This window comes from Gambusia affinis, linkage group LG08, assembly GCF_019740435.1.
Source record: "Gambusia affinis linkage group LG08, SWU_Gaff_1.0, whole genome shotgun sequence".
NCBI classification, from domain to species: Eukaryota; Metazoa; Chordata; class Actinopteri; order Cyprinodontiformes; family Poeciliidae; genus Gambusia; species Gambusia affinis.
The window spans coordinates 27,688,302-27,703,880 of NC_057875.1; the positions used below are offsets into that span (position 1 = coordinate 27,688,302).

A 15,579-nucleotide genomic window follows, 5' to 3' on the forward strand; every position below is an offset into this window, starting at 1 on the left:
TTTTTTAACTTTACATCATGCTGTGTTATTTCCTCATCATAAACATACCTGGAGTGTTGCTTTCATTCTTTCAAGCATATTTGAGAAATCGCCTCCCACTCAGCTCCTTCAAACTAGCAGCAGCAATTAGAAAACATCTGGTGGAACATCTGCTGAGCTTATGCTATGAACTATGAACTGTCCAGTCCTCCGACAAACGTTTGTAAATGAGTATTATAGGAATAACGATATGCTAAAGATGGAGAGTTGCATAAAATGATTTTGTCAAGACACCCACTTGCACACAAATAGACGGAGTAGATAGAATGCACAGAACCGGAGGAGCAGAAATAAAATAGATACGCATATGTTACATCACTAAAAAGCGCTTGGTGATAATTTATACAAGATGTTTTTAGTGGAAACCAAACCTAATCATAGAGGTAAACATCTTAACCCATACCTGAGTGAACAGAGACTCTACGAGTTTTCAATAGTAGGATTGAGGAGCCACACACCCGTCGCCCCACTTACACCCTGACTTCCTACGGAGGGAAAATACAGCAACTTCCAAAACAAAAAATGAGCAGGAAAAAGCAAAAGAGTTCTTAGCAAAAGCCAAATAGTTACTTTTTTTTTTTTTTATTGGAAGTGTATGTCAAAATCATACAGTTGATATTTTGGACCAAGGTTTGGTCTCCATAAAGCTTGTCAGCTTTGAAAAGGTCATATAGAGAAACACGGGGAAGTGTGGTGACAAGTTTATCTAATTATTCTCAGTTAAGTATTCTTTATTTTTACTTCAACCTCACAATATATTTCAGCGACTTAAAAAGTCACACCACAGGAATTCAGGTTGAATATCATTAACATAAAGCAAGAAAAAAATAAAGCAAAGTCTTTAAAACGGTGCCATGGCAAAACATTTCTGGATCAGATCCAGGGATCAAAAATAACTTTTTAAGCTTACTGGCCTTGTCAAAATTCATGAAATGTGTTTTTTTTTTTTTTTTTTTTTGTGCAACTTTACAGTTGGTAATGACGTTAAAGTTATAATATGACTGAAATCAGATTACAGTTGCTTTTTTCCCACTTAACAATTTCTCCAATTCAGTCAAAAATAAAATCTTTGGTTTGACTGTGAGGTACAAGCTGCTTTTTTTCCCTAAAATTCCTGAGAAACAGAAGGAACAGAACTCCAAATAAAATAAGCTACAGATTCCTCAAAGGCCGCTGACTGGTTTTCAGGCACTTAAAGATCCGTTCTGAGAACTTTGTGCAAACGGCACCATCCGATGAAGGAAACAACTCTTCTGAAACTACTGAGGTTCTCCATGGAAGGGCCCAGAGGAGCTGCTGGAACTGTGCTCCCAGTTGTACTGCTGGAACTGGTCATGCTGGTCAGTCTGCACGCAGCTGCTCAATGTCCCAATGTCTCTGTCGATAATCTCGTTCACTGCAAGACGAAACAAACTGTCAAAATTCGAGACAAATTTAGAAATGATTTCTGAAGGATGATAGCTGGCTAATCTACAAAATTAAAACAAAAAAATATACAAACACGTGAGGTGGAAAACCTCATATAGAAAAAGGTTTGAGCTGGTAATCAGTTGGAAAGTATCTATTATATCTATATATCTATTTATGGTACAGTAATTCTGACACTGAAAGCTCCCAGCATGCCTCAGTGAATAGTTGAGCTGCGTCCCAAAACAGAGACAAGCAGCGGCTGAGATTCACAGTCCGACTGCATGGCAGCTGGGAACCGGGCTTACAGGCAGAGGTCAGGGGGGCAGCTGGTGCCAACCAGCACCGCAACAACAGAACCCATCAGCATCATGCACAGCAGCAAACAGCAAACAGCAGACACGGCTAATTTTAGCTCAGATCACTCACAGAAATAACCATCAATACACATGATTCAGGGAGCAGGCAGGAAGAAATTAGGTAACAGAAATATGAAACGTGCTATTTCTGCAATCCAATCTGATATCATAGATAATTCCTCATTAGCCTACTTGAAAGTAACATTTTTTTTCCTTCCAGCAAGTGGAATTGAAGTTTGACAAAGTAAAATAATCTGTTCACCAGGAGAAAGATTTTAAAAAATGAGGTCAATTTGAATTATCTTTTTCTAAGAAAATACAGCACACAAACAGATGGATGAACACCTGAACAATGGAGTAAGAGGAGTAACTACTTCTTCATTTTTAAAAAGTTTAAGTTTCTTCTCCCTCATTTTTCTGATGCAAGGAAATCTGATCACACTCCGCAGTCTGAAACTCCTTCACCTGAGAGATCACTCAATCCAAATTACCACATCAAACTCGGTTTGTCTCAATGTCACCTCGTTAGTTGGAAAGTTTTCAGCAATGATAGGAAAGATAAAATGAAGTCAGTCTGAGTTAGCTTTTTAAGAGCTAAACATCTCAAAGTCAACATAAATCTGACAGTAAAAAAAACATTTACTGTTTGTAAGGAGAGGCTGCAGTTCACAGGATTACAGGCAGGTTCTGATCCTCACCCTAGAAACCAAGGGTGTGTTTCTGAATTAAATCCAGCTGGTAACTCATGTAATGGGCTTATTAATCAACAAATTAAAAATTGCAAATTTTTCAGAAGCTCAAACTCTCCTGTTCTTCAAAAAGTATTTATTTTATTTGGTGGGATTTTTGGGGGTTGGCTGGAAGTGGAGATTGCATTTTAGGAGCGCAAATAGTTCTGATGCACATATAATTTGGTTCTAGGACAGCCAGTTTGTGTTGCTTCTAATTAGAACCAAACTGGTCTAGTTAAAGCTATTGTTTACAGACAGCAAGCTGTTCAGGAAATGCCATAAACTGCTGTGGTTTGGGAAGCAACAAGCTTCGCCCCCTAACTGTAATTTATATAGAAGAGAAATTGTTGTAAAGGGTCAAACTAGTGGAAATCTGATCATGTAAACTTTTACATAGCTTGATAATAAATATTCTAGAGGTTGCTAGTGCTTTAATTTGCTTCTTACCGTCATCCAGTGTGATTTCCTGGAAGCCCAGGGATCCTAGAATAGGCTGCTCCTCCGGCTCTTGCTTGACACTCAGTACATCTCCTGGGTTGTGCAGCAGGAACTCTTTGTGTTCCAGAGAGCTTTTCAAAGTACTCTTGGAACCTTCAGATTGTTTCCTTGGAGGACCACCAGCAGAGGCATGATGAGAGAGGTTTAGAGTTTGGATGGGTGGAGACGGTGCCTGTGCATCGATTGTGCCTATCTGCACTGATGTCAAACCTTGATTTGGAAGTGGAGTCATGATCTGACATGGTGCAGAAGACACTTGAGGAAACGAAAATGACGCTTCAAGGGAAAGCATGAAAGCAGGAGGATGGTGTAGATGAGAGGAGTTTTGGGAAGGAAGACCAGCCACTGGGAGACCGCATGAATCATAAGCTACATCTGGCCTGAGCACGGCATCATGGGAAGACAACAGGCTGGGCTCTGGACAGAAGATGTGCTCGGACCCCCAGAGCTCCTGTTTAACTGCAGGAGCAGCTTGATGGGGACCTCTGGGTCCAGGCAGGTAAGTGAAGCTCTGCATCAGGCTTCTTCTTCTCTTCCCATTTGAAACGTAGAACTGGACTTGGACAGGAGACGCTGTCCTCTTAACATAAGGAGGGATCTCCACCGTGATCCTCGACTAAAACAAAAACAAATAAATATGAGATCCACATTCAGGAGTCTCGATCATGTTATACTGTGTTGTAGTCACTGTTCAGTTGTAATCAAAGTAGCTCACTAGTTAATGAACTAATCAGTACATTGTAACCTGCTGATTGTTACATTGTACATGGTGTTTATACATTGCTAATTGCAAAAATACCAAGAAATATTCCTACTAATGCAGCCATCCAAATAAACTGTTTTGTACTTACTTCGTTACTTTTGTCAGACAGAACTCTGGCATCTACTTCCCATTGTGTTCTTCCATCTAAACGTTCAATGCATTTACAATTCTGATTAATGTTAGTGAAAAGAGACCTGATGAAAACACACTTGTTGATGAACATCAGAGGATCTTACCAGGCCCCTTCTCAACGAAAACAACTCTAGATTGTGCAGACATGTTTGTTCCTGTGATGAGCAGCTCTTCTCCTCCGTCCACAAAGCAGCTGGCAGGAGAGAAACTCTCCACCTGAGGAAGTTCCTGACCTGATCGCTGGGCTGGAAAACAGCTCAGTGTAAGATTTCAGACGTTCCTGTGCATCATCAGTAGTAAAAATAGCAGCTCTACTTTCTCAAAAAGTAAACTGTCAGCCAGGACTACTTTTGAACATCTGTGGAAATTTGTCATTTATAACATCTTCTGGTGTTACTTATAATAAGGAACTCTTTACTTCTTACGCAAAGTACAGCATAATACTATATATGTTGTTTAATACCAAACCAAAATGTTCATGTGCAGTTGAAAACCAATATCTATATGTATTTTATAAACAGATACTGTACATACTGTATTGGCTGAGCACCGCCCACTGGTCCTGTGGGTTCTTATAGTCCTCTATAAATAAAGTTGGTAGGGTAAACAACTTTTTCTCTCTCTGTCTGAGATTAAATTACACATAACCTGTCTTGTTTTAGCTGACAGCAGCTCAGATAAAACAGGCATTAGCAATTATTTTCACTTGCTAAATGCAAAACAAATGAGAGTTTGTTCGATATTTTTGTTAGATACATTTCCTGGCACCGTCTTGACTGGGGGAAGTGTACACGTATAAAATGCATTCATCTCTAGAACGCAACTATTTCCTTCCAAAAAAAAAGCATGATGGCAGGGCACTCCAAATTATAGATGTGCTTTTGTTAAAAACGTGAAGATGAAGTAGACTTATATTTTCTTCATGTTATCAAGCCTGATTTCATTATTTTTTCCTTATCACCCAAAAAACAGTAGGTTTGCTGTAAAATACATTGACACAGCTGTCGGTCCATTTAACTCTGTAGTTGTTAAGAACCAGACAAAACCATCCTTCATCTGGGCTTTCCTAAACTATTCACTGCATGAAAATCTTGGACAATGTAAACTTCTCAATTTGAGGAAAGCATAGAAAATGTCTCTTGCTCATCTGGTGTTTGGTAAAAGTAAATAATGTTGGTCATTATAACTCATGCAAAACAGGAACGTTTAAATTGATCGAATAGTTGATTTTGTACACAGCTCATCTAAATATCTGCTTCCAACTGCACTTTAGTCCACTCACAGCACTCCACAGGAACAGATGCCGTCTGCAGCCAGAGCATCTGTCCGTCCTGCTGAGGCACGGCGACTCGAAATACAACTCGGACTCTCGTGTTCTTCCGTCCAATATCCGTCTCGCCTTTCTTCAGCTCAATGTCAGCATTCCGCAGCTTCAGGATGCCAGCACAGTCAATGCTATGTAAAAAAACAGAAATAAAGTACGTTCTTTCTAAATCTAAAGCAGTTTTCTAACTTCAATTCATCCTCTGACTTATAGCGAAAAAAGAACAATCTTTGGCGTTGTATACCGAGCTCTTCTGGAATCCAAACAAGAACATTTGGGTATTGCAAACAGAGGTTGTGGCAGAGGTTGTCCATCACCCCGACCCCCTCCACCAACCAGAGGCTCAGAATGTGAACTGAAGAGGAGGCAGTGAACAACTTACAGGAGGGCTGGCCAGTAGGGTGGTTCGCCCAGGTCACCAAACAGACTGGGACAGCCTCTGGCTGCATGTGCATTATGCAGTTCACGGCACTTCTTACAGTCTAATTAACTTATGAACATTTCTTTCTATCTTTGTTCAGCTTTCCTCATTTCAAACATTCCTGCCGTCATTTGTACATCTTCATTCTTTGCAGTTTTTATTTACTTCTGGTAAATAGTCTTTTTTTTTTTTAAAACATTTCGTATTTAACTAGTATATTTTGATATAGTTCACAGCAACCATCAATTTCTGATGGTACAACTCCAACAACTATTGCTAAAGAGAATACTTAACATTAAAAAAATCATTTACTCAAGCTGACATACTGACTATACATTTTACTAAAATGTAACTGCAGGTCATAATCATCAAAGTCATGGTTTACAGCAGATATAATTAACAGCATGAATGAGTGCAATGTTCCCCCCCCCCCAATAAATCCCAGTATGATGAGGTTGCCTCCAATACCTGGCAGACATGTTGCTTTCTGGAAGCAAAGGGATCTCCAGGACTTTGGTGCCACTCATTATTTTCTCCTGGCAGACGGTGTTGACTGTCTTTCCTGTGACTCGGTGGACCTGGTAGAAGGAGTGAGGACGAAGGTATCTGTCGTCTGCAGTACCAATGAACACCAGCAGGTGGACTGGTTGCTCACTGTATCCAATCAACTGCAGAGAGAAAGAAATCTGATAAATAACTGGGAAGCAATCATTTTTGCATAGATGGCAGGAAAAGAGGATGTATTATAAAATTTTTTAGGGATTTTGTTAAACACCTACTTTTCAGAAATGGTTAGTTCTATAACAAGAGCTCAACAAAACTGAATTGAACAGGCTATATGTTTAAATAAAAAAACATATAGCCAAAATCTTTAAATAAAAAAAGATTTTGGCTTTAAAATATTCTGTATTTTAGACAATATTTTAAAATATTCTTTAAATTATTCAAAAAAATACATTTTTAATGGAACTTCACAATTAACTTATCTGAAAAAGAAGCGGGTCTGTTTTGTGGGGAAATTAAATCAACCACTTAGAATAAAGTATGTCCACTCCTCAATCCCCTCAGATTTATTCTGTATATCACGTTATAAATCTCCTTTCTTCCCCATTTTGATGCTCAGATTGAACTTTTAGACGCATTCCTTCTCCAACACACCTGGATCAAATGAATGGCTCACTAGCAGGACTCTGCAGAGTGGAGTTTCTGCTGGTGAGAGAAGTCAGCCTTTTGACTTGGTGTGTTGGAGCAGGGATGCACGTAAAGGTTGCAGGGCAGTAGCTCTCGAGGATTGGACTTGGTCACACCTGAATTGGGCTGTCAAATCCAATTGAACAAAACAGTGATGAGAAAAGACATACTTTGACAACAGGATGTCCTCCAGCAGTTGCCTTGATGGATCCTCTGCTGCCCTCTGTCTCGTAATGTGCTCTGTGATAGGACCTCGGCTGGACCTCCAGCTTCAACTCAATGAGGTCATACTGGCTGGGCAGAGGCCAGTCCAGTGGAGGGGGCGATAAGCCCCTGGAGAAAAGACACAAAAGAATTTGATTGTTTGAAACATCAAACTTTCTCATAAAAAAAAAAAAAGCCAAAACAATGGGACTGCTACAGCCTAATAAACCATTGGTCAAAGTTTCTCCAGAATCTTCTGCCTCACTGAGAAATGGACTTTCACACCAACAAGATATTAATAATGACTAGTAATGAGTAACACTCTTAACAATAAGCCAACAATAACTGGCCCAGTTCAATTGGATCTTATTCCCCTCCCCAATGATGTCTTATATTCACTATAAAAAAACAATAATTCTAAAAGTAAATTGGTCTGCTCTCTGCGCTTAAACTCTCTGGGAAAAGAAAAGAAGGAAGGAGAAATCAGATTTGCAAATCAGTCGCTCTTACTGGAACAACGGGGCATTTCCAGGTTTAGGTTTATTCCAGCTGTAGTGGGAAGGCACTTGAAGGTAAAGCTCGGCAAGGTCGGGTTTTTCTTGGACCTCCTCGCTAGGAGAGTCCTGGTAGGCGTCCAGTCCAGGCTCTCCCTGACCGATCAAGAGGCCAAGGTGGCTAGCAGTTGTCCTCCTGGTTTTGGAAGGAACGTCAAGCTCCTGGCATCCAGAAATGAGGAGTGTGCAAAGAGCAGAGGCGGGGCTTCCCACCCATGTGTCATCAGTCACACTGCCCCGTGGAGAAGTGCCTGGAGTGGGGCTTGGTGAGTGATGAGGAGAGGGTGAGCGAGCACGGGGCTCAGCACTGGAGTGGCGTCTCTTTCCACAAGGGGATGTTGGTCTGGATGACGGCCTGTGAAAGGAAATTTATTATTTACCAAATTTTTTTTTATTTATTTATTTCCCCTCCAGGGGGTCTTTTGTGGGCTCTAGTGTCCCTTATATGACAGTAGGCTGACAGGAAAGGGGGAAGGAGAGGAAGACATACAACAAATGTCAGTCGGGTCCGGGAATCGAACCCGCGACGGCCGCGTCGAGGACTCAGGGCCTCCAAATGTGGGTTGCGCTGTCCCCTACGCCACCACAGCACGCCCCATTTATTTACCAAATTTTAAAGCTCTCAAATGATTTCTGATTTTGAGAGAGAGATTCTTTTAAATAGTTGAATACATTTTCCATACAGGCATAAATAGTACTGCTGGTTCAAAAGAACTGTGTGGAACATTGGTGTGATTCATGTTTCAATCATGGGTCTTAATGAATTGTAAGGGAAAGTCAGAAGTTCACAATGGAAGCAGTCGGTCCATCAACAACATTAACAACTGTCCAATCTAACCTGGTTTATGTGACCTGAAAAGATCTCAGAGCACACTCCTCAATGAAGATAAAATTCAAAACCAATCCAGAAGGATATAAAAGACTCGCTGTTGCTTATTGCTGACATTTTATCTCATCTTTTAAAAGTTATTTTGATCAGATTTAAGACCAACGGTGCCCAAAGTTGGCCCTCGAGTTTAAAGTGTAAGAAAAACCCTTTCAAAAATGAACAGATTCACTCCCACTGTGGGATGTTAATCCATACGCCACATTAACATATTTATATTTATATTTCTACATATCAGATGTTCCAGAGTAACGCACAGGATATCTGCTAGTTTAGGAAAGTCAAATTTAAGTCTTTTTAAGACATCTTGTAAAAGCCACTTTGATCGAATTTAAGACAACCTTTTACTAGGGAGCCAATTATATTTCACACAGGGTCAGAATGTTTGTGGAAAGCTTTTTTAACTTGAATCAAATCATTCTTTGTATTTTAAAAAACTGCATTTTGTTAAATACATTGTTAAATGCATTGTATTTGTTAAATACAATGCTTCATGAAGAACACTACTGGTAATGAATTTAAAAAAAACCTATGTAATACAATTGTTTGGGAAAAAAACCCACAATGCATTAAATCTACCCTTACCCAAGAAGAACAGAGAAGGTAATTATGCACACTGCCTGAAAAAGTTGCTGAAAACAAGAAACAAATGGATCTCCATATGGAGGTGAAGCTGACTGACCTGGAGGTGGGCCGGCGGCTCAGCCAGGTCTCCTCTGTGACACTGGTGCGTGGGGAGTGACAAGGTGACTGTCGGGGTGACTGATAGGGTGACAACACTGGATTGAAAGCTGACGGATGCTGGTACTTCTGCTGCCAAAGTTCCACCCCAAAAGCTCCACCCCTGCAACCTGGTGACCCCAGAGCTAGGAGCGCAGGGTCTTGTAACTCTCCCTCCACATCGTCATAACCATGGGAGAACGATTCACAGGATGACAGGTCAGACATCCAGCTTCTAGAGGAGAGGCTGCTGCAGGGACTCGGGCTGAGAGCCGTTTCACGGTAGCAGGCATCCAGAGGCAAGTAGAGCTGATCTCTGGTCCACAGTGGCTGAGGATAACCTCCTTCTGCACCACCCAGTGGCAAAACCTCCAGGTCATTGCCAGGCTCGATATGATTATGAGCAATGGAAGTGATTTCAATGCTTGGGCAATCAAACATCCTGAAGTTCTGCTGGAGGCCACAATAGGGTCCGTGAGAAAGACCGTCAGCATGATCGTAGTCAACTGTGCCAGGTAAACATGGAAGGTGGCTCTGCAGCTCCGGACTACAGAGCTGCTCAGTGAGAGCCTGAGTGGAGGGAGATGTCTTCACATCCAGAGCTAAAGCTGTGAAATAGGACAAAGAACAATCAGATGTTCAAAAATAATGAATCTCAAAATTAAATCAGGTATTGTAGCAACTGCTGCTACCTTTTATTGATGTGTTTATTCTTGGATTGGGAGTTTAATGTGTTAATCTCCATTAATTAAGTATAACCTCTTCACAAACTAACATTCGCTCCCACTGTGGGATGTACATCCAGGTTCTGATTAACCTTAACAAAGGTCAAGGATTTTTACCATGACACATAATCGAAACTCTGGTAAAAGCTACTGATTTTCTAGAATTATATTTTATTAATAAATCATTCAGGACCTTCATTGTTCCAACAGGCTTTTCCTTCCCACTTAAGAAGAAGAAATATATACTTAAAGAATTTTCACATTTTCAGAGAGTCTGTAAGAAAATCAGAGGCAGGTGCTTAAAATGATCCGCACTCCCAAAAGCCAAAGAATTGAATCCGATGTAGACAGAAATGTAACGCATTACTTTTTCTTGCAATTGTTAATTTGAAGTTTGGGAACATCTTCATAGTTAGATGTCGTCTAATAAATATACCAGATCTGTCTGAATGCTATGCTATCCTTGTAGGTATTTTTAAAACAGTCTCACACACACACCACATAATGTATGCAAAATATGTGTGTATGCAAAAAAGGCGTTAAGGCACCAACTGTGATCTGCTTCACCAGGTCCTCTGCCTCACGCATAACCCTCACTTTGCAGGCTAAAATAAGCTCAGCATGGAGCGGCAGCTATGCTCCTGTTGGGTCAGTGTTCCTCGGTTCCGGCCCTCAGGGGCCACTGCCCTGCATGTTTAGATGCTTCCTTTCTGTCACACTGATGACTTGAATCAGAACGTGATTAAAAGGCTTCTTCCATTTTTTAAATCAGGGGTTCTGGAACAGAGACACATCTAAATTTTGCAGGGCAGAGGTCCCTGGGGGCCAGAATTGAGAACCACGTACCATGTTTTAGACGTTATGCGAAACAGAAGGGGAAAAACAGCAGCGGGAGGTAACAGCCTAAACCAGGTGGGTGCCACAAAGCAGTTAGAAAACCAGGAAGTAAAACCAGCCAGCAGGCATGCAGGGTGTCACACTGGTTCACTGCAGAGAACCTGAAAAACAGGCAGCCTAGAGACAGACATGCTCCTCCTGGCTTTATCGACTCATCTACTTGTTTGTTCATCCATTCAGCTGAATCGTTTGAAGAGAAGAATAAGAAATGCTTCTTCATATAATAACTTTCTCCTTTTTTCTTCATCTTATAAGATTTTGAACTGTACATTTGTCTGGCTAACAGACAGATGGTAGTTAATAGTGATGCGTTGCGGTGGAAAGGGTGTGAACACAGAGAGGGCTCGCTCTGGATCCTGTCCAAACATATGCACATCAGGTTAACTTCAAATGTTAAAAGAAAGCATTTTCAACATATCTTGTCTTTGCTGGTTTACTTATTGTTTCATTTATTGAATTATCGCTTTATTTACAAAATATTTTTTTCTAAAGGAACAAACTACAGTGAACACATATGATGGTGTTCACTGAAACCTGGCTCACAGAGCATGATGACGCCTGATGGAGGCCTGTCAGTGGTGGCTTCAGGCATGCACCAGCTGGACTCAGACATGGAGGTAGTGAGGGGAACACAGGGGGCAGTGTGTGTCTTTACATCTAAAAGAGATCCTGTACTTCATCTGCACACTTGATGTGAAACTTCTATAAGTGTTATTGCGAACCCTCTTATCTGCCCTGTGAGTTCCTGCAGCTTTTCATTACTGTTGTATTTACACAAACTCAACACATCATCTGCAAGTACTATTTAAGATATTGTCCAGACACTTCAATTTATTTCTTTTGATACGTCAAGGTTTGCATTATGGGATTTTAAACATGTTTCCCTCAAAAATCGAGTGCGGTTTTGCCCAGGACATATTCTGTCCCACCAGGTGGGATAAGAGTACTGCTAAGAGGCACATAGCAGTAGTAGGAGTAAAGCACAACATGAATGAAGGACTAAGTCTTAGACACAGACATCACAAGTTCGAATCCTGGCCTGATGACCTTTGCTGCATTTTTTCCCCTCTTTCATTACCTACTTTCCTGCCTTACCACTCTCAAATAAAAGCTGCTTGAGCCAAACAAAAACTACATTTTTTTTTGTTTTTTTTAACAGAGGCACACAAAGCTTTCCTCCTACCTCCTCTGGGAAATGGTGACCAAAACTTCTTTCACCCTTTACAAAGTCGACCTTCTATCACCTGAAGAATGTTCCCAGGATTACAGGACTACAGTCCCAGCAAGATCTAGAGAAACTCGTCCATGCATTTATCTTTAGTCTAATTAAGAAAGTTAATCATATTTTTTTCTCTGTGCAAAAAAAAATAAATAAATAAAAAAAGTTGGTGTGCTACTAAAAATGGCATCGAGTATTTTTCTTAGGGTCAGTATGAATTTTGAAATTTTTGTTTTGTGTCAATTCCAGCAACACCATAACCAGATCAACTTGACACATGATACTCCATTCACAACCAAGTGTACAAAACTCAAATAATCAAAACTGTCAGGACAATTTGCTTTTAGTGACTAAGGCAGATTACCGGCACCTCTTTCACAGTGGAGACTTTTACAACACACTTTTATAATATAATCCAGTCATTCTGCAGTAATTCCTCAAGCACGTTGCCACCAGAACCCAAATTTAAGTACTTGCCGTTTCAGTTTCATGTTAAGAACACTTGTAGCCTAATGAGTGCATCATGCCATTTAATAATTGGATGTCATGTAACCACATCAACCAGAGCTCTAGACCAGCTTCTTGCACTGGATGGACCTAAAGTTTTGACCACATTGCATTTCACATGACAGTTTAATTAACAAGCTAGTAAACAAAGTTATTTCTTTGAAGCAGTTCAACAAGCTGAAATTTAAACTAAAAAATCTCCAAAGAAAAACAAAATAAAAGAAAAAAACATTTTTGCTACGTTCAAGTCATTTTCCACATGAGTTCAGACTTGAACTGAGTGAAGGGAACGTTATCTTTTGCAGATATCGCAGGCAACTTAAATCTGTAGACCATCATCTTGGCCTTGTCTGATGATCTGTCTACTCATGCCTGCTACTGCAAGGCAGAACTTGGGTAGTGCATTTCCCGCAGTATGTAATGTGTTTTATAGATGCATTGTGCTTTCTTGACATTTCAATTAGAAATGTATTAAAATCAGTCACATGGTACTTGTCCCAGAAAAAAAACCAAAACGTTTCCTCTGCATAGGGGGTGTGCACAGGACAGAAAGAGTGGATCTATTGCCTGAATTCCAACTAACTAGCTTGAGGATTCAAAGCATAGCAGAGAGTAAGGGGGAGGTTGTGAGCAGCGCCTACACAAGCATGAGTGACAACACAAAAATGCTCCTCCTGGCTTTAATTGGTGGTTTCTGACCAAGCTGAGTCTTTCTGCAGTTAGCACTGGGAGAACTGGCAGAAAGCAGAGGAGCTCAATTTCTTTCACAGATTATCTTTCTCATACATGTTTAACAAATATGTAAAAAAATAAAAGTAATAAAAGTTACATACACCAGCTTAAACTACACTCCTTCTTTTGCAAAAATATTTCAAATAAACACTTTGACAGTGATATCCAAGCCTTCTGTTTGGGTTCCAGGTTAAGTGTCTTTGAGTTTTGATTTATTCTAGTTTGATTATTCTGTGTCCCTTTGACTTTTATTTGGATCAGTCCTGTTTCTGTTCTACTTTAGCTCAGTCCTTCTTAATGTTTCTAGTTATATTTATTTCTTTTTTTCTAGTTATTCTCAGATACTCTAGTTTTATTATGTTTCTTTAGTGTTACAATTATTTCCTCCCCAGTGTACTCTGCATCTCCTCAGCTTGCTTCCTGCTCTCCCCTCACACCTGCAACTCACTAGCTCATCAGCCTAGGTCTTTGCAACCTCATCAATATTTAAGCACCTCATCCTCAGTCACTCCTCATCGAATTCTCTCCTCCACTCCCGTCACTTCCCTGCATTCTGCCAGTGTTCTCCTTGCTGGTTTGTTTATCTGGATTTATGGTTTTTATTCTTCTTTTTTATTGTTAAATCTTCACTTCATTTAACGTATTCTCTCAGGCCTGAGGCAAATGGGTCCATCACAAGACATCAGGACGCCTTTCAAAAAGTCGTCAAATTGGTAAAATTCAGAACATTGGTTTGAAACCTTTTTCCCCATTTGATTTTACTTTTATTTTGAAGGCTTAAGTTGTCGACTTCTGGTTTAACTCTCACTATCTCTTGAACTTGACAAGAGTTTTCGCTAACTAACTACTCGATAAAATGACACGTACCTGTCGAGTGTTTACCATGTTCCTCAAACAGCAGCCTGAAGTCCAGCTCTTCAGCAGACTTTGTTGTGGACATTGAACCATGAGACGATTAAACGTGCATGTAGCCTATAAATCGCACTGTCTTCAAAACGGATCTTTCTTGCTCCCTGTTTTATCCGAAAGAAAGCAGAACTCTGTGTCGACTCCGGTAATAACACGATAATTCTAACCTGAAAGTAGTTCACCAAGACAAGTAATGAGTAATTACACATCCGGACAACGCTGTAATTAACTAAAATCTCATTGTTGAGCTAACTTGTTCACTGCGTTTCTGCTCCGCTGCAGCGAGTTTTACTCCGCTTCAGCCTGATCGTCGTGCTGCCTTCAGGTCCCCTCGTAAACTTTATGACTTTTGAAACGGATGCATAAAGGTGGGCAAGAGAAAGTCTTCAAATAAATGACATTGTTCTCTCTAGAGCTGTGGATACGTTCACTTTCATAATCCTTTGATACAGAATGCATAAATTGGTTGACAACTTCAGCGCTGAAGAATTCAACCAGACTTGATAACTTTTACATTTTTAGAATTTACTTTTGCTTTTCTTTAAAAAGCATTTCTTTTGTGATTAAATGACGAAGTGTCTGTAATTGTTTTTTGTGGAATATCACAGGTTTTATATGCACAATATGCTACTATTTCGTACTAAAACACTTCTGATAAAGGATTAAATAAGGAATAAGTTGAGAACACAAACTGCAGTAATCAGCTGCATGCATACTTCCTCTTGTGGCCGCAAGACATTTGTTTCCTGTGAGAGATTAGCTACACTTAAAAATTATCAGTCAGCAGCCTTGCTTATTTCATCATGTTAGTTATGCAATGAGAAAGCAGAAATTCAACCAGATAATAAACACTTGCACGAACTTTCCTGAGAAGGTGAAAATTTGTGTTATGTTGAGGGTTCCGTTACAGTGATAAGGCTATGGTGGAAAAATTACCATAGGCTCTTTTCATTTTACAGATTTCAATTTCTATGTTTTTCATATTTCCCTAAAGGCATCATTACACCGCCCCGTAACGCCGTATACTCAACGTTGTTGCTAGAAGATACGCCTTCATTTCAACTTTGGACAGTTAATTTAATGAAATACGCAAAATAAAATTCAAGTTCATGGCAGCTGTATGATCAAATTAACAATGTAAGCATTTTACTCCCTCACTTTTTTATTCCTCTTGTTATTATTCTCTTTCGAAACTATATGTTAATCAGTTTGGGAATTGTTGGTTACCTATTTGATGTGATATTAGGCTAGATTAACAAAAAATATAACAAGTAAAAATATATTGTCAGTAAAATCCATAATGGGGTAAGATTCTGACTAAAACATATCTTAACCGTTTCTGTTAAGGTGAATTTAAGTTC

General features: G+C 39.9%; 1 protein-coding gene across 1 annotated transcript; it reads right to left on the reverse strand.

The window, feature by feature from the left end:
• Positions 1–605: 605 nt before the first annotated feature.
• On the reverse strand, positions 606–14,537 carry LOC122835198 (nuclear factor of activated T-cells, cytoplasmic 3-like). Its single transcript, XM_044124038.1, has 10 exons — positions 14,177–14,537; positions 9,192–9,837; positions 7,580–7,978; positions 7,036–7,198; positions 6,143–6,342; positions 5,212–5,384; positions 4,034–4,174; positions 3,886–3,941; positions 2,984–3,650; positions 606–1,435 (listed from the first exon to the last, which is right to left on the reverse strand). The coding sequence occupies exons 1-10, from the start codon at positions 14,247–14,249 to the stop codon at positions 1,299–1,301; spliced, it is 2,655 nt and encodes an 884-aa protein (XP_043979973.1). The 5' UTR covers positions 14,250–14,537; the 3' UTR covers positions 606–1,298.
• Positions 14,538–15,579: the final 1,042 nt, after the last annotated feature.

What these genes read in the sequence shown, in the direction of transcription:
- LOC122835198 (XM_044124038.1), bottom strand. Translation starts at nt 14,249, where the DNA reads ATGTCCACAACAAAGTCTGCTGAAGAGCTGGACTTCAGGCTGCTGTTT. An exon ending in ATCTGTTCCTGTGGAGTGCT is followed by an intron (nt 4,175 to 5,211) that starts GTGAGTGGACTA and finishes GCTGTTTTCCAG; the next exon opens with CCCAGCGATCAGGTCAGGAA. An exon ending in TTTCGTTGAGAAGGGGCCTG is followed by an intron (nt 3,942 to 4,033) that starts GTAAGATCCTCT and finishes TTGAACGTTTAG; the next exon opens with ATGGAAGAACACAATGGGAA.